This window comes from Podarcis cretensis (assembly GCF_951804945.1).
Source record: "Podarcis cretensis genome assembly, chromosome: 3".
Taxonomy (NCBI): domain Eukaryota; kingdom Metazoa; phylum Chordata; class Lepidosauria; order Squamata; family Lacertidae; genus Podarcis; species Podarcis cretensis.
This window is the reverse complement of record NC_137172.1, coordinates 117767910-117786864: the sequence shown is the minus strand read 5'-3', so window position 1 is coordinate 117786864 and position 18955 is coordinate 117767910. Positions and strand designations below refer to the sequence as shown.

General features: G+C 42.4%; 1 protein-coding gene across 2 annotated transcripts; it reads right to left on the bottom strand.

The window, feature by feature from the left end:
* Positions 1-202: 202 nt before the first annotated feature.
* Positions 203-14823, bottom strand: DHRS12 (dehydrogenase/reductase 12). Of its 2 annotated transcripts, none has more exons than XM_079970036.1 (10): positions 14666-14823; positions 12579-12712; positions 9010-9092; positions 7131-7223; positions 5782-5863; positions 4246-4307; positions 3108-3212; positions 2212-2302; positions 1484-1621; positions 203-1147 (listed from the first exon to the last, which is right to left on the bottom strand). In XM_079970036.1, exons 1-10 carry the CDS (start codon positions 14719-14721, stop codon positions 1032-1034), a joined length of 960 nt encoding a protein of 319 aa, XP_079826162.1. In that variant the 5' UTR covers positions 14722-14823; the 3' UTR covers positions 203-1031. The 2 variants fall into 2 exon arrangements, with proteins under 2 accessions (XP_079826162.1, XP_079826163.1); XM_079970037.1 differs by lacking the exon at positions 14666-14823 and adding an exon at positions 13413-13505.
* Positions 14824-18955: the final 4132 nt, after the last annotated feature.

Genomic DNA, 18955 nt, shown 5'->3' with positions numbered 1-18955 from the left:
TATATGTTAACTTCATTCACATCAAGAAGAATATGCTGACTGCCAAGTGATACCAAATATTTGAGCTTCATCTACATAAGAAACTATGCAAAGTACTGCCAACTTAAATATGCATTTTTAAAATATAATTCATACAGATGTCTATATGAACTTAAATGTAGCTGTCCGCCCTTCAAAAAAGGATGACCTAGAACAAACAGAATGCTTTTTCAAACATTAGGTTTTAATTAGATTTTTCTTGCAGGAAAACTTCAGAAGTGCAAACCAAAATACAATTTCAAAAATGTTTAGACTCTAGCAAATTTATAATTCTACAGAGGTTTTTAAGCAGAGGTTGGATGGCCACCTGTCGTGTATAATCTTGTATTCCTGCATTGCAGGGGAGTTGGACTAGATGATCCTTGGGATCCCTTCCAACTGCACAATTCTGAGATTCCAGAAGGTGGGCTGTTTCATACTTGTTGTGGCACAGTGGGCATTCTTGATGCATGATTATTACATAAAAAGGAATTGGCACCTTGCGAGATTTTTAGAAAATAGATACTGTGCTCCCACTGGAATGTTAATAATACAAGCACTAACCATCACAGCATCTCATCCCCAAGTATTTGTGATTTTTAAAAGAACAAATGGGTAATGGGTAATAAACAGAAGTTACAGCATGACAGGAAGGAAATGCACGTAGGCATACAAATAATACTCTGTGCTCCATAATCAAATCTTTTGCAAACTAAAGTATGCCTACAGTTGTCTTGATTGAAGCCTAGCTTCAATGAAATTGCAGCCCAAGTGTTTTCAGCTTTTTTTCTAGAAATCATTCCAGAAACTACAATTCTATCAGGAGGAAATTTTCAAGATGCAAAGCATGTCAAAACAGAATCACTAAATTTTTAACAGTGCCTTTCTTCCTGTCCTATAATAAAGCATGTTTTTGGCTTATACTCACTTGCACATATTATAGCTTTCCAATTGCAGATTGTCAAGAGGTCACTAGTTCAGTACACACTGTTAATGCTTCTAGACTCTAATGATTATCTGGGTTTAAACTTTTGTGAGAGCTCTTCCAGAAACTGCATCAGTTTTGCTTCATCGCCCGGTGAAGATTTGGTCTGTGCAAGTGGCAAGTGGGTTGGAACAGGCTGCCGGTCTGGAAACAAAAGGGCAAAATAAGTTATTTCAACGATCAAGAACCTGGGTTCTTGAACCTGCTTTTCTGACCTTCCTATCAGTGAGCTGAAGGGAGGACAGAGCTTGCAGAAATGTAAATGTTCATAAAGTTAGGTAAGCACGACAAAACCAGGTTTCCACAATATATATTCAGTAGGGAGCTGCAGCCAATCCCAGCCCTGTACAGTTTGTATACGAGTTCAATGTGTTCATTTTTTCAGGTTTACCCTGTTTGGTTTATATATATTACTAGGGACAGCTTATTCTGTCCTTCTCTATTATTATACCACATTCAATGATCCATTAACTCCCTTACCTTGGAAGAACTGCCCACTCGCTTGCTTGCCTGCTTCATGGGAGACTGCAAGCCATACCACCGTGTCTGCCCCCTGGTCCTCCGTCCGCAATCTATTCTTCATTTTCTCGTAGAAATCTGGCATAGATTGCCTCACTGCTGCAAGGTGACAGTTGTGAAAAGCATATGTAACAGCTTCCCGACAAACACATGCCTACCACTAATTATGCTCTTTGACTGCTACTAATCTTGGGCTTTGCTACGGCTTCGGTCTACAAAAGGCCCTTGGACATTTCTTCCTACAAACCTTAACACTCCATATGATTTTACACTACCAGACTCCATTCTTCCTCACACTACCTAAGCGCTTGGATAACACAGAGCCCTTTAAACACACTTAATGAAGTGCGCTTGAAGTTCTGCATGGGCACAAGTTACCTGCAAGGTGGCAGGAATTCTGCAAAGCAGCTAAACCAAGGATGAGGCGAAAGAAATGCAAAAGTTCAAAGAGAAACAGGAATAATAAGAGTGCGCCACTTCTCCTTCCTATTTCTCCCATCCCCTTCATATAATAGCAAAAGATACTCTCTGTTTAGCTCTGGGGTGAATGTTGGACTCTTAGCTCCTATCAGTCCCAGGCAACAACTGGGAATGATGCAGCTTGTAGTCCAGTAACAGCTGGAAGCCCACAGGTGCCCCACTCCCAATTTAGCCAAAGAGATTAAATATTTCTGCTCAGCAACAAGTACCTGGAGTATCTGCCCAGCCAGGATGCATAGAAGAAAAGTGAACACTGGGATGTGCTTTAGCCCACTGTTCTGTCATGACCACTTGCTGTCTCTAGGATACGACAAAAGGCATAAAACTGAAAAAAGATCAATAGGCCATTAGTCTGGCATCTTCATATTCAGTACTGACTTACGCAGCACGGTTATTTCTTCCTTTGGAAGCTCAGCACTGCAGCTAGCCTGTGCTCTGCCTTCTTTGTGTGTGACAACAGGGCAGGTTTCTATTTCTATTCCCGTTTTAGATGAGAGAAGGGGCAAAGGAGCTCTCAAGTATAGCCCTCATTGCACACTCACTACTCATGACACACACTAGGCCAGAAGAGCACCTCTGAAATCTGGTCTGCTTCAAGCAAAGCAGGAAAAATGAACTACCATTCCAAGAGGGTGATGCAAAGGTACAGTAATGACATTTTCTCCTGCCTTCAAGCAGGTGGAGAATGACCACCCACTTGGTACTGTCCAATAAAGTCATTGTCGTCCCCCCAAAATCTTACACCTGAAACCAGGGTGGAAAAATGCTTTTCAAAAAGCAAGTTTCTCTTAAATAATAACTAGTTAACATTAAATAATATATGGACTTTAGAATCTCCAAACTGAACAATGCCTCTATGAGATACAGTGAGTTAAAGGAGTCTTTTCTATGTTAATAAAGACCCAACTTGACAAGTGTATAATAGTCCCAATAGCTCAACTGTTATGGGTGCTGGTTGTAAGACAAGACTTTACTTAGAGTATTTTAAAGAATTATCTATAGAAAGAGCAAGCAAAGTACATAAAATGTATAGTATGACAAAAATACAGGACTGCAAAGCAGCTACGTAGTCTGTGGCTGTTTGTTCAAGAACTACAGATCTTACCTTATTCTGCGCATAGACCATTGTCCCATCAAATGCCACATTCTCTGATTGCAAGTTTGATACATCTAGTTTCTGAACTAACATTCCTCCTGAGGAGACAGTGATCTGCAAAATAAAATAAACAAACCAAAGGAACTATGAAATCCTTATCCACAAGTAGACTTGTCTTTACATGCAACTTGGATTGATAATCACAATGACAATGTAAGTTTAGCAGTTCACTTAAAGCATGGGTGGGAAACCTGTGGTCCTCTAGATGCTGGATCCCAGCTGCATTCAGCCTCAACCAGCATGGGATGATGAGACATATAGTCCAACAACATCTAGTGCCACAAGCCCCCCACCCAAGGAGCGGCAACTGAATGCTGAAATTCAGAGTCATCCACAATGCTGGCCAACTCCCTTGACAGCCCTGTTGGTTTCTATCTTGCCAACGGCCTTTTAAAAGTCACGCTGCAAGCGTGGATTAATTACTCAAATCAAACATTCCAAAGGTTCTTACACAAAATGCAACCACATCAATCAAAACAGGCCAGATCTCTCTCTGTCTATGACACTCTTTCCCCTTGGAAATATATAACTGAACCATTTATACACCACTGTTGGAAATAATTCATTTGTAAACTGGGATGGTAATTCTTTTAAACACTCAGTGGCTTCTGACCCAACGGAAAACATTGCTTTCCCACTCAGGAGGACAAACACTAAAGGAGGCAATTAAACTGCTTCGCTTGCACCAAGCGTTTTGTATTGTGCAAATAAAACTGTTTCAGTGAAGCATGAAGGTACACATTAGCACCACGGCACCTCAACATTTGTGCCAGCATATGTAATGGTTTGTCATGGTATTGAGTCAGATGTGAAATCAGTTTGTTCCCCAATTAAGATGCTATTAGCTGCAATGGGCCTCACCGTCCTCCTGTCCTTGGGTGGGTTGCCAGAGACTACAGAACATTTCATATCTCTTCCTCTGAAGGCGGAGAGAGTGGTCCACTTGCAGTGAGGAAAATCACAACTGATAGGGCCCCTTTGCCCAACAGTAGAGCACCTACTTGCCCTAGGAGTTATGAATATTGAGAACAGGAATGACAATGAAAGGGACAGCCAAGTGCCCCCAAACTAAGACATACAAACTTACAACTCTAGGGTCATCTTCTCTTTCCAAGAGAGGTAGAAGGGCTGTTGTTAAAATATATGTACCTAGAAGATAAATAAAAAATGTTTAGCATGCATTACCTTCCACAAGTTGTTGGTTTGTTTTTTTTGTATATTTAATAAAACTTCACTCTCCTACCCTTCAGCTGGATGGATTGCTCCACATTTCACAAGGCTTTTAAAGAGAAGTAAAATGAAGAGCCCCGTTGCATCAGGACAAAGTCCATCTAGGTCAAGCACTCTATTCTCACTGCAGCAAACCAGATGCCCATGGGAAGTGCAGTAGCACTCCTTCGGTTAGCAAAGGACACAGCATTAAAACTTTGTACTTGGACCATGAAGCACCCTCTTATTTGAGAGCACCATTCAAATAATGCACCAAGTTAAAAACCTGACATATGATTACTTAAAGGGAAAGGGACCCCTGACCGTTAAGTCCAGTCGCAGACGACTCTGGGGTTGCAGCGCACATCTCGCCTTAGTGGCCGAGGGAGCTAGGTTGGCAGGAGCAGGGACCGAGCAACGGGAGCTCACCCCATCGCAGGGATTCGAACCGCTGACCTTCTGATCGGCAAGCCCTAGGCTCTGTGGTTTAGACCACAACGCCATCCGCGTTCCAATATGATTACTTATTCAAGTACAATTCCATGCCCAAAAGCAGGATATTCTGTGTAAAACAGCAGCATACACCTGTTTAACCTGTTAATGTAAATTCCAGAGGTACATTTCACAACCAAGAAACTGAACTGCTCTCACCTACAGAGTTAAACCCAAGACCACCTTCCTTTAGTCTAAACCCACTGCTTCTTGTCTGACCCTCACTGGACAAGGAAGAAAACAATTTGAAAGTTATTTATGGCAATCCAATTCAATAGTATGTTATTTCTGTATGCATGTTTCTTCCTCTGTATTGTTGCTTTTTAAAAGAGTGAACTGGATATTCAATCTACAGTGGTACCTCGGGTTAAGTACAGTGGTACCTTGGGTTAAGTACTTAATTCGTTCCGGAGTTCTGTTCTTAACCTGAAACTGTTTAGCTAATAGGGCCTCTTGCTGCCGCTGCTGCGCGATTTCTGTTCTCATCCTGAAGCAAAGTTCTTAACCTGAAGCACTATTTCTGGGTTAGCGGAGTCTATAACCTGAAGCGTATGTAACCCGAGGTACCACTGTACTTAATTCATTCCAGAGGTCCGTTCTTAACCTGAAACTGTTCTTAACCTGAACCACCACTTTAGCTAATGGGGTCTCCTGCTGCTGCTGCCGCGCTGCCAGAGCCCGATTTCTGTTCTTATCCTGAAGCAAAGTTCTTAACCCGAGGTACTATTTCTGGGTAAGGGAATCTGTAACCTGAAGCGTATGTAACCCGAGGTCCACTGTATATGTGTTAGGAGGCCCTATTAGATAGTATAAACAATAGCCAAGCGTACTCAGGAGAAGAACGCTTCAGAAGAACGCTTCAGAAATGCACAACCTCCACTTCCAGACAACAACAACTTCCCAGGAAAACTGCCCTACATACCCAAAGTATTTGTAGCAAAATTCTTTTCAAGCCCATCTTTCGTTAGTTCTCTTTGGTTTACCATGCAGCCTGCATTGTTGACCTACAAGAAGAAAATATAGTTAAAATATGTATCTGTGCTGTGCCATAGTGGCAGAGCATGCGCTTTGAATATGCAGAAAGTTCTAGGTTAAATTTGGTAGGACTGGAAACAACTCTCGCCTGGAACCCTGAAGAGCCACTACCAGTCAGTTTAGATAACAGAATACTGTATACTGAGCAAGGTGGACCAATGGTTTGAAAGGAATAAGGCAGCTTCCCATTTATGGGAGTCAAAGCACTATGCTGCATACAATACTTTCAAGAATGATAAATCTCAACTGTGCAGCATTAAGCATGTGAAAATGACGCACAGAAATTTAGAATTTCTGGCTACAGTGCTGGCTGTACAAAGAATATTACCAAACTGTTTCTTGTTCAAGCAAGTAACTGCTAGTTACTAGGTAGTGTCAATCAGTGTTAGAAACTGAGGTGTGAAAGCTAGGAGCTAAACGGCACCTTAAACTGAGGTTATGGGCACCACAACAGAATGTCTAGGCGCAATTTTTTTATAACAAGAATAAAGGTAAAGGTAAAGGGACCCCTGACCATCAGGTCCAGTCGTGACCGACTCTGGGGTTGTGGCACTCATCTCGCTTTATTGGCCGAGGGAGCCGGCGTACAGCTTCCGGGTCATGTGGCCAGCATGACTAAGCTGCTTCTGGCGAACCAGAGCAGCACACGGAAACGCCATCTACCTTCCCGCCAGAAGGTATTTATCGACTTGCACTTTGATGTGCTTTGGAACTGCTAGGTTGGCAGGAGCAGGAACAGAGCAACGGGAGCTCACCCCGTCACAGGAATTCGAACCGCCGACCTTTTGATCGGCAAGTCCTAGGCTCTGTGGTTTAACCCACAGCGCCACCCGTGACCTTTATAACAAGAATACAAAGCTGAAAATGAATTAACTGCAGCTAAAATCTTATATTCATTTTTCACATAGTCTAGTCCTCATCTGAAGACTGCAAAAAACAAAGCCATACTTCCCCTGCCCACCCCCTAATATTCTTATGAGGGTCCGTTCTCATGTTCTCAGAGAGTAGCTGGAAGTGGGGAGGCAAAAAAAGGTCCTCCTTTCGTTCCAGCAGTGGCAGTTTTAAACTGAAAACTTAGGCACAGTACAGCTCCCACAGCTCAGACACTGCTCGCATTATTGCAATTCCCTGTTGCATAATGCACCCAGAACAATGGAAGTTTCAAACTCTGGTGTCAATGTTTGGCAGCCCACCAAATCCCTAGAGATGGGCTTCACTTTTAAGTTCCCAACTCACCAAGACGTTTAATCTGTGTTCATTCTTGAACTGTTCAGCAAATTCCCAAATTCCTTTGGGGTCAGACATGTCCAGAATATGGATAAAAACATTCTAGGAAAGGAGAAAGGAAGAGTTGTTAACCATACCAAAAAATTTTCTACAACCAATTCAGTAGCTTTCTGCCATAGCCCAGGTAAAACCTGGGATGTTCCTAGGGGACCAGATTTATCGGATCATACCAGCCCCCTACCTTGCAGAAATCCACTATGTGGAATACCGCAGACTTCTTACAGCGGCTAGATTAAATGTCCTTGACTCTGCGATATTGTGGGGAAGGTACAGGGGAGTACCATACGCCCAGAGAACCTGTCATTGTGCTATTGGTGTGGTTGAGTCCACCGAACACATTCTCTTGACTTGCCCTTCTTAGGCAGAGCTTAGACAAAACTTTATAGACCCACTCCTATGTCAACTTAGCTTCCTACCCAGAGAAAACCAGGTTTTACACTTGCTGAATAATGTCACTAGAGCTATACCTTTCTTGGTGGCCAAATTTCTTTTTTTTAGCCTTTAAGCGTCGCAAGACCATAATTGACTGTATTGACATGGGGCTATCTGTTTAGCCCTTTAGTGTTGGCTAAGCTCTAAAATCTTCCTGGATGTTTTAACTGTGTATTGACAAATGTATTTTTTTTTCCCCTGACTGACGGTCGAATAAAAAGGTTGATTGATTGATTGATTGATTGATTGGTAGCTTTCTGCAGCACCACCTGGCTCCAAATCTTACATCCCAAGCACAGCTCAGTCACCCCACCACGAGATTGAAAGGGTTCATTTAACATGCTTTAACAACACTACATACTCAGATAGCAGGAACACAATATATCCACTTAGCCAAGCTGTATCTGAATGGCAGAGAGATTCTTTGAATATTTGTAGTTGACAGAGAAATCCAAGCAGCAAAAAATGCAGAACACAACATAGGGATTGTTTCATGTGTTGCGTAAGAAGTAACCTGGCAACTTACAGATGCTGCCCACAATGAGATTCATAACTCCAGAAGCTATTTTTGACTCAAGATTCCATAGAAGGGAGAGGATAGAATGAAAGTTGATTTTTCTGATAATGTAGCTGCTGCTCACTGCTGTGACTACTTATTCCACAAATGCAAGTGCATACAAGGTAATCATGGTACCACTGTCTGAGACTCAGAGGTAAAGATTTTAATCTCAGCATCATGCAAAAATCATTGGGGGAAACATTGACCGTTTAAAGTAACATAACACTGCTTTAAATTACAGTATAGCATAGATGGATCCAAAGAGGGAGCACATTTTCTTAGTTTTAAGGCAGTCTTAATGCATAATTGACTGTTGTGCATTTGTGGCAATATGTGTCACTCCCTTAGATGCTGCAGCATCTATTTTTTAAAAAAGGATACTAATAATTTCTGGTGATATATTTTTTTTAATCTTACTTTTAGCTATGCACTAGAAATATCATCTGAGTCAACATATGGAATGAAAAACCTCCATTTAGTTGATCCAGCTGTAACTGTGGTGGAACTTGAATACCAGGTTCCATATTCCAAAAAATGATAATTTTTTATTTCAAATTGCAGGAGTTGAAATACATCCAAACATCCACAGAAACAGGGACAGGATTTGTAGCGCTATTCAACGGTGGCAAATGCAATCAAACAAAAGAAATGCAACTGGCCAACAGGCGAATTGTCCACAAAAACCTGTAGGGTTGGAATTTACTGAAATAAATGCACCTTAGTTAGTCATTTCCATTAATTTGATGAATATACTACGAGTATGACTTAGCTGGATGCAACATGTAATCTTTCCAATGACAAAGGATAGAAGAAATAATATCCAAGACCAACTCTTACCTGATTAGCAGTTTCTGTTGTTATTTCTTTCTTAGCTTCCTCAGCTCTGTCTTTGTTTCGGCAAACTAGATGAACGAGTCCCCCTGAAAGAATTCAGAAACAATCAGTGAAAAGGACCATAGAACTATCTGCATGAAAGAAATATTCAAATCAAGTTTCCATATAGCTTCCTATCTGACAGAATGTTTAATCTGGGCAAATGCACAGAGAATACCTTTTTATAATTGAGAAGTTTTTGACAAATGGCAAATCTTCAGGCAGCTAAGGGCTGGATTCATCAATAATAATAATAATAATAATAATAATAATAATAATAATAATTTTTATTTATACCCTGCCCTCCCCAGCCAAGGCCAGGCTCAGAGTGGCTTACAAGCAATAATAAAAACAAGTTGAATGATTACAACTTAAAAACAAAATTAAAATACAACATTAAAATATTGAAACATTAAAATATTAAAATGTAGCCTCATCGCAGGAGGAGAAGGAAAAGAAAAAAGAAAGAGGGAGGGAATCAAATTGGCTCCAAGCCAAAGGCCAGGCGGAATTACTCTGTCTTACAGGCCCTGCGGAAAGAAATCAGATCCTGAAGGGCCCTGTTCTCATGAGGCAGAGTGTTCCACCAGGTCGGAGCCAGAGTTGAAAAGGCCCTGGCTCTGGTTGAAGCCAATCTAACTTCCTTAGGGCCCAGGACCACTAGGGTGTTGCTATTTATGAACCTTGAGGCTCTCCGTGGGGCATACTGGGAGAGGCGGTCCCGTAGGTACGAGGGTCTTAGGCCGTGAAGGGCTTTAAAGATCAAAAGCAGCACCTTAAATCTGACCCTGTACTCCACCGGGAGCCAGTGCAGCTTGAAAAGCACTGGGTGAATATGCTCCCATGGCAGAGATCCCATGAGGAGCCTCGCTACAACATTCTGCACCCGCTGGAGTTTCTGGGACAGCTTCAAGGGCAGCCCCGCGTAGAGCAAATTACAGTACAGTGGTGTCTCGCAAGACGAAATTAATTCGTTCCGCGAGTTGCTTCGCCTTGCGATTTTTTCGTCTTGCGGAGCGTGGATTGCCCGGGTATTAACAGTTTTACGAAAAAGGAAGCAAACCCGCAAGACGTTTTTGTCTTGCGAAGCAAGCCCATAGGGAAATTTGTCTTGCGAAGCACCTCGAAAAACGGAAAACCCTTTCGTCTAGTGAGTTTTTCGTCTTGTGAGGCATTCGTCTTGCGGGGCACCACTGTAGTCAAGCCTGAAGATGACCGTCGCATGGATCACTGTGGCCAGGTTGGGGCGGGAAAGGTAAGGGACCAACTGCTTGATGCGGCAAAGGTGGAAAAATGTCGCCTTGGCTGTTGCTGTAACTTGCGCCTCCATCTAATGAGCCCTGCTAGTGGAAACCTGGCAAGGGCTTCTGCTAGCACTATCAAGCTTTTCCTCCCCTCTTCTCCCACTCCCAATTGGTTCTTGAGGGCTCAGGATAATCCCCAGAACAGGAGGAGAGAGGAGGTGAGGGGGGGTCATTCTGCAGGTTACCTGAAATGTTTGTACTGATGGAACAATTGTCACAGTGCTATGCTGAATTCCTCTAAGTCCCTTAGCTATTTAGATGACGAACTTGAACAGCACCAGGGGCATACCTAGGGGTTGTCCAGGTTGGCCCTCACCAAGGGCACAGGCCCGGGGGTGGGAGGCAAAAATCATGCCTCTCCACTCTGGTTCAGCTCCTCTGGCAAGGATGCAAGGGATGCACCAGGGAGAAGAGTTGGTGGAAGAAGATTGGAAGAAATTTAAAATCTTTACAGAAACACTGTAAAATTATTAAATGTTAATGACGTTGGAATGAAACGAAGTGGTTCTAGTAATAAGGCAAAATAAAATTATGCAAGAATGGATTGATATTAGATGAAAATTTGAAGTTATAATATGTGAGGATAAACAATTAAGGGTAAATCAAGAGGGTATGAATTTGCTGAACAGATTTTTTTAATGGAATACAAAAAAGGGAGGTGTGAGGAAGTCATGAAAATAAGTAAATGAGTGGGAAGATATTAGAAAGAGGGATTTTTATTTTTTATTTTTATGTTAAATTCTGGTTTTTGTATTTTCCTTGTGTTTTTTGTTTACTGTTTTGTAACTCTTTTCTTGTTAAAAATTTAATAAATATTATTTTTTTAATTAAAAAAAAGGATGCAAGGGATGCCAATGTCTCCTTACCAAGAGCATCTAAGTACGCCTCCGAATAGCACTCTTACAGGGTTGCTTGAAATATTACCAGATCTATATTCTTACATTCACTGGAAGCCACTGCTAAAATACAGTGCTAGTGGAACAAGACAAGAAGATAATCTCCTGTCTTTGAACACCTGATCTTGGGGAGACCTGGTTCATATTGGCTCCACCAACCCCTCACTTTTCCAACCCACCCTTTTTTTAGGAGGAAGACTCATGTGACTGGCCTCCAGACAACTTGACATGGGAATAGCAGAGAGAAAGAAAATGTGACACACTACTGCTCCATGCTATTTCAGCACTGGTGGCCATAGAAAAAATGAGAATATTTTGCACACAACACCACCAAGAATGCTTTAAGCAGCTCATTCAGGGTTACTTGGTACTGTGGAGAGCTCTATAGACTATGTTGCTGTTTATGTAAGCAGCCTCCAGAATCCACACTGGGGCTAACTGGGGCTTTATCCGTATTATAATTCTCACGCTTGTAACAACTGCTATCTCCCTGAGCTTGGTCGCAGTCCTCTGCCACTGTGAAGCAGTTGGTTCACACTATATGTAAAGTAAGATGTAACAAGTAGGGTTGGTTTAGAGGTGCACAGACCAAGCTTATTTAAAGCATATTTTCAGAGCCCAGCTCTCAGCAAGCAAGCAGGCACATAGATAAAAACCAAGTTCTACATAATTACAGCAAAAGCCACCTGCTTAGCACTCATGACAATGTACTACTCCTTTCGATCCCCAGAGACTGCTACTGTTTTTAAAAGTCTTCCTTGAACAGAAGAACAGATAAACAAAGATGTGGCACTAAAAGGAAAAATGAAAGAAACTGCAGGAGCCAGTCTGCAACATGGGAGAAGAGCCTAGCCAGACTATTCAACTTGATAGATGTTGTGCAAAATTGTGAAGTCAGGTGGAAGCCGGGCTCACACCACAGGTGAAGAACTAACTGTAACCACTCTCTTTAAATATTATGGTTTTCTTCCGCCTCTTCCCCACCCAGGTTTCTGTAGGCAGTTGTCAATACAGTGGTACCTCTAGTTACGGACTCAATCTGCCGTTTGCACCCCGAAAAGTCTGCAACTAGAACGGTGCTTCTGCAGACACGCAAGGTGCTCAGAGCGCTTCGGCGCATGCACAAGACGCACAGAGCACTTCTGTGCATGCGGCGAAACCCGGAAGTATAAACCTCCAGGTTTGCCGCGTTCGTATCCTGAAAAAACGCAACCGGAGACTGATGTAACAAGAGGTACGACTGTACAACTGAGGAGAGAAAACAAGACCTCTTGTTTTGTATAAACTCAGCCTCAGAAATAATCTCAATAGCAGCAGTATTGCTTCAACTTACCTCTTCGGGCTATCTCTTTTGCAGCCGCCTTGCCAATGCCACTATTTCCTCCAGTGACCATGAAATGCCTTCCAGTTACATCTACTTCCAAGTCTTCTGGAACAAAGTGTTTGCTTGCCGATTCATAGCCACTCCTGAAGAAGCCAATGAAAACTTAGGCTTGGGAAAGAATACTTGGGAAGAATTAAACGGGGGGGGGGGGGGGGCATTTTATTGAAAAGTTTCTGAATGTTTTATACGTTTATAATATTACTCAATTCCTCCCTCTAAAGCTAGACTTTTCACAATGATAAACTAGCAAAAAACAAAAGGTTTGGAATTTTAGCTTTACCAATACAGGTTAACTTTTATTTCTAAGTACCGTATTGGCCCAAATATAAGCCGCACCCTAAAAATTGGAGGGGGAAAAAGAAAAAATACCAGAATATAAGCCGCTCCCTTCCTCGCTGCTCCTGTCTGCTTACTGGGCAGGGCGGGGGAAGCATGCTGCGTTGTTGATGGCCTTTCATTGCGTGTTGGGGGAAAGGATGGTGGCCTACACAGCTTCAACGGTGCTCTTGGTGCTGTTTGCCCTGCGCTCCTGGCTGCATACTGTAAGGTTGTGAATATAAGCCACAGTTTAACTTTTCAAGGTCAGAATTTGGGGGGAAAGTGAGGCTTATATTCAGGCCAATACGGTGAAACAAAAACAACTTTCCTCTGCTGAAGCTTCCTGCATACAGTCCTCATGGAAAAGTGGCCCTGCAGGTACCCATCCTGGTAGCAGAGCCTGCCCTCAACCTCTGCCCAGAGCCTGTTGCTGCCTGATCCTGCACCATCCCCAAGGAGACTCACCTAGCAGCTAAAGAAGGTGCAAGGCAAAAACATTTCTCTTCAACCACGCCTTTGGCTCATAAACATCCTATGGCCTTTTAATGTGTATGTGGGAGGCAGATAATTTGATTGCTTTGCTCTACTAATACTACTATTAAATTGATATACATACCACCGTTTATCAAGCAATCCCAGGGCGGTGTACAATATTAAAAACACAGAACGCCAATGATAAAAACATAGTAACATCATAAAAAACATGCTGACCGACAGCCACAGCCTAATAATAAAATAAGTCATCGTAACAGCTCTCTCCCCCACTTTCACAGACTACAGATTACTTAATAGCCATAGGCCTGGGTAAAGAGGAATGTTTTTGCTTGGCGCCTAAAGACATGGGATCTCTGGGGAGAGCATTCCACAATCACAGGAAACTATGTATTTTTGTGTTTTCATTTTGTATTTTTATGTTGTGAACTGCCCTGTGATCTGTGGATAAAGGACAGAATAAAGAAGAAGAAGAAGAAGATGGAGAAGAAGAAGGAGAAGGAGGAGGAGAAGGAGGAGAAGAAGAAGGAGAAGGAGAAGGAGAAGAAGAAGTAGTTCAGTAGTCCCTGCTTGGTCGTGTGAATGCAGCTACACACGTGTCTTTCTAAAATCTTGCCCAGGGCAAGATTTTAACCGGGCAAGACTTGCTTCCTGGATGGCACCACGGCTTCCAACTGAATGCAAAAAAGTTGCAAAAAAGTTACACAACGCTGCAAAACTGAGGGGGGTGTTAAGAAACCACGGCTGGGGCCAGCCTTAGGAGTAGCCTAGCACCGAAACCCGAAACTGCAGGGACAACTTTTAGTTAGGACTATTATTAATAATAATTTATTAATAATAATTGCAAAGGTGCGCCTCGTTCGCCTTGAACGCCTTTTAATGCACACACCCCTCTCTCTCTCTCTGCCTCCCTCCACCTGCGCCTCGCGGCGAACTGTCCCCTCGAACCGCGGCGAACCCAAAGGGGTTCGCGCGAACTGGGCGCCCAAGTCCCGCAAAAGGGGCTCGCGCTGCGCGTGGAAACGCCCCCCTCCCTTACATAAAAGTCCCTAAAGCGTGGGGCGGAGGAGGGGGAATGGGCTCGAATACTGGGGGGACGGGGTGGGGTCCGTTTTCCCTCCATAAGCCAACGCCGTGGCGGCAACGGCCATGGCAGGCCCCCCCCCCCCGCCCGCCCGCCTCTCTCTTTGCCCTTTCGGCTGGCATCCCGCCCGCTCGGCCCTTACCGGCAGTAATGGCGCAGCCCCTTGACGAACCACACCGAGTTCCTGTAGAGGGACATGGCGGGGACGGGGCGAGGGCCGCTCCCTCGACGTCGCCCGGCGACGGAGCCGGACTTGGCCCGGGGCGGCGCTGCTGAGGGAGGGAGGCCGCCTCCCGGGCGGGTGTGTGAGAGAAATCCTTGCGTAACTCCCATCACACACACAAAATGGCCGCGGTTGTGGTGGGAATTGTAGTTCCGCCACACCTGGAGTTTCCCCTCACTTCAAGCTACACACACACACACACACACACACACACACACACAATGGCTGCGGTTGTGGTGGGAATTGTAGTTCCGCCACACCTGGAGTTTCCCCTCACTTCAAGCTACACACACACACACACACACACACACACACACAAAATGGCTGTGGTTGTGGTGGGAATTGTAGTTCCGCCACACCTGGAGTTTCCCCTCACTTCAAGCTACACACACACACACACACACACACACACACACACAAAATGGCTGTGGTTGTGGTGGGAATTGTAGTTCCGCCACACCTGGAGTTTCCCCTCACTTCAAGCTACACACACACACACACACACACACACACACACAAAATGGCTGTGGTTGTGGTGGGAATTGTAGTTCCGCCACACCTGGAGTTTCCCCTCACTTCAAGCTACACACACACACACACACACACACACACACAAAATGGCCGCGGTTGTGGTGGGAATTGTAGTTCCGCCACACCTGGAGTTTCCCCTCACTTCAAGCTACACACACACACACACACACACACAAAATGGCCGCGGTTGTGGTGGGAATTGTAGTTCCGCCACACCTGGAGTTTCCCCTCACTTCAAGCTACACACACACACACACACACACACAAAATGGCCGCGGTTGTGGTGGGAATTGTAGTTCCGCCACACCTGGAGTTTCCCCTCACTTCATTTTTTTTTTTTAATAAAATTTTTATTGGATTTTCACATTTTATAAGCACAGACACACACAAACAAAAACAACACATATAAGGTTTCATGTCCTTACTTTCCTAACCCCAGTTCTTGACCTCCCCCCACCCCCCCTTCATACATCCTAATTTAATTGAATTAACTCAGCAAGCTCATATCTCTCATCCTTTACATATTGTTGTTATATAAGTATATTTTTTTTAAAAAAAATGCTTGATTCATATTACTTGGCCAAATTTTACTTATCCAATTTTCTTATAAATATTAAATCCTTTTCTAAGGTTGTCTATGGTTATTCCTGTGTGTAATTTGGTATTTGTGTTTTTTTCTTTTTTCTTGCTGCATCAATAAAAATCTTTAAAAAAAATAAAATCAAATGGGACAAATGTAGATATCAGTGTTTAATGGAGGAAACCCTCACTCATAAATTGATTATCTCCCCATCACATGAGCCTGTCCTCACTGGCGCTGCTGCTAAGATCACTCCAGTCTTGCTAAAATCAGGCTCAAGGGGGGGACGACGACGTTTTTCTTGCTGCTTTTTAACAGATTGTAGTTCTTAAGATTTGGAGATTCTTGGATTTTTTGGATCTTCACAAGACGAATATTTTTGGCTTGCATTTTGGTTGTAAGGCTAAGATCTGTTTCTTCTGCTTTGTTGACACTTTTTTTTTTTTTAAGCAGACAGCCAGGTGGTTCTAATAGATGTAGCCTGGAGTTTTGGAAAAAGCAATCCTATTTTGTAGCATTGTGATACAGCTATCTAAAACTTTGATTTTAGCATTTTTGCATAAACTTCTTAGGGTTTTCATATTTTAAGTAGTACAAAAATATTGATAATAAAGATGACTTGATATTAAAAATGGAAAGCCTGTCCAGGTGATATTTTGGCCCTAGTTTTATCCAAAGGGGATGAGATGGAGAATAGGCCTCATGCTTACAGGGTCACTCCCTGGTGCTCAGGGATGGGATGTTAGAGGGAAACAGACACAAAGGACCTTTCTGGGATTTGCTTCCACCACTTGATGTTTTATCGTGTTCTGATGTTTTATTGTGTTTCCAATATTCTGTTGGGAGCCGCCCAGAGTGGCTAAGGAAACCTAGCCAGATGGGTGGGGTATAAAGAAATTATTATTATTATTATTATTATTATTATTATTATTATTATTATTATTATTTTCAAGCTCCATGTTGCTTTAGTTGATGTGCATGCAGCTGCCTCTAGCCATGCTCTGAAGCAAGCAAATATAAATCTTTCATTGTTGGGACTCTGAAGCCCAATGCAAGGCTTGCAAAACACTCTGCGTGGTGAAAAACAGTGAAATGGCCACTTTTGGAGGGCCAAATTTGGTCTCTGAGTCAGAGCCCACCCATAACATGTTCTTTATCTCCCTGCTGCACTGGTGGACCATTTAGCATAGCTTTCACCTCGTGTCCAGGCTACAGGATTTCCCTGTGAAAGTGCTTTTATTTTGCCATTTTTTTCATACCTGACTGCTAGAGCATCAAAATAAATAACCCCACTTTGGGGGAAAACAAGAGACTTAAAAATTATTTTCAAGGTATATTTATGCTTGTTTATGCATATGCCACAAGCTTTGCAGTAGGAAACTTTTCAATATGAAAATAACACTTTATGAAAATTGGCAAGAATCACTTTATTATACAAAGCCATTGCTAGCGTTCTGAAACACAAAGTAGTTCATATGTATGTATTGTAAATAAATTGCAATATAACTCATTACATTTAAAAACACACACAAATGTATAATCACAAAATTAAAGCAGGGATATGTCTAAGAAATACTGTATGAAATTTGAAAGGAACTTAATCCATCTCTACTTAACAACATTTCCTTCCACGTGTTCTAGTGTTTCTCTATATATTTTGAAGAAGTAGAGCAATAAATGGAACGGGAGGACTTAAATTATTTTCTTCTTGTTTCAAAGTAAAAACGATTGTATTACACAACTGGATAATGGACAACTTCTAAAAAGCATTTTAAGACTATTCCTCAATTATCTATAATGGCCTCCCTGGCTGGTTGCCTCAAATGCAGCGTCCATATCCAGAACTTTTCTTTCCCCTCTAACCATTTAAATAATTGTGGAGTGCACACTAATGCATGTTCCACTCTCAAAAGGTCTTTTAATTAACACATGTAGCGCTATAACACATCTCTGCTTTTAAGCTTGGTGTTTGGTCTTTGTCAACACTGAGCAGGGGTCATGGTTACCACAATTATGGTGGTAAGAGTATCTGTATCATGTTCTACTTCATAGATTGTTGTGAAGGCAAAAAAGATAAAGATCTGTAAGTACAGTGGTACCTCGGGTTAAGAACTTAATTCGTTCCGGAGGTCCGTTCTTAATCTGAAACTGTTCTTAACCTGAAGCACCACTTTAGCTAATGGGGCCTCCTGCTGCTGCTGCTGCGCCAACGGAGCACGATTTCTATTCTCATCCTGAAGCAAAGTTCTTAACCCGAGGTACTATTTCTGGGTTAGCGGAGTCTGTAACCTGAAGTGTCTGTAACCCGAGCTACCACTGTATTTAGGTTTTTAAAACTCCTATCTATTATTTTTTTGTTTTTTGTTTTATTAAAAAAAATCCTGTACAGATAACTGTGTAGTGATGTTACATGGAGGAAAAGTAACAAATAGAACACATTTCATACCATTTTCGGGTACCATAGATTTAGATGCACCAGAGTCTGGAACAAAGCAATCTCAATGCTGCTGCCTTATTGCCACATTACAGCTGTCATGAAGAAGTAGCTGTTTCATCACATCAATCCACAAAGAAGATATACACAACATGCATCATTTTAGGAAACAAGCTGAAATCCTGAAAGTACAAACAATGCAATATCAAAGCACATGTAATATGTAAATTCACGCCTCTTGCAGTGGTTTAGAGATGAAACCAGAGACCTTTGAGTAGGTGATCAAAAATTGTTCATTACTTTTAGTCCTTCAAAAAATTTTTTTGTACAAACCAAAGAAAACGTAAGCTGCCACTTTCTTTGAAAGAAAAGAACTGGCATTCAATCACATAGCCAAAATGCAGGTTTGTGCAGTGTTCTGCCGCTACAAACCCACATGAAAAAAAAGAAAATGATGTGGAAATGCTCTAAAAAGTGTGATGTAAATCATTAATAGAAAGCTGTATAAGCTCTGTGCAAGCAAATGTTCATTGTCGTATATCCTCTCCACCAACAAATAGGAACAAACACTCAGTAAAGACCAAACATCATCTAACGTCTGTGCAAGCAAATCAACATAAATACTCAACAGGCAGACAATCTGGAGCAACTTTCAGACTTCTAT

What these genes read in the sequence shown, in the direction of transcription:
- DHRS12 (XM_079970036.1), bottom strand. Translation starts at nt 14,721, where the DNA reads ATGTCCCTCTACAGGAACTCGGTGTGGTTCGTCAAGGGGCTGCGCCAT. An exon ending in AAAAGAGATAGCCCGAAGAG is followed by an intron (nt 9,093 to 12,578) that starts GTAAGTTGAAGC and finishes GAATTCTTTCAG; the next exon opens with GGGGACTCGTTCATCTAGTT. An exon ending in TGGTCTATGCGCAGAATAAG is followed by an intron (nt 2,303 to 3,107) that starts GTAAGATCTGTA and finishes GTCGTATCCTAG; the next exon opens with AGACAGCAAGTGGTCATGAC.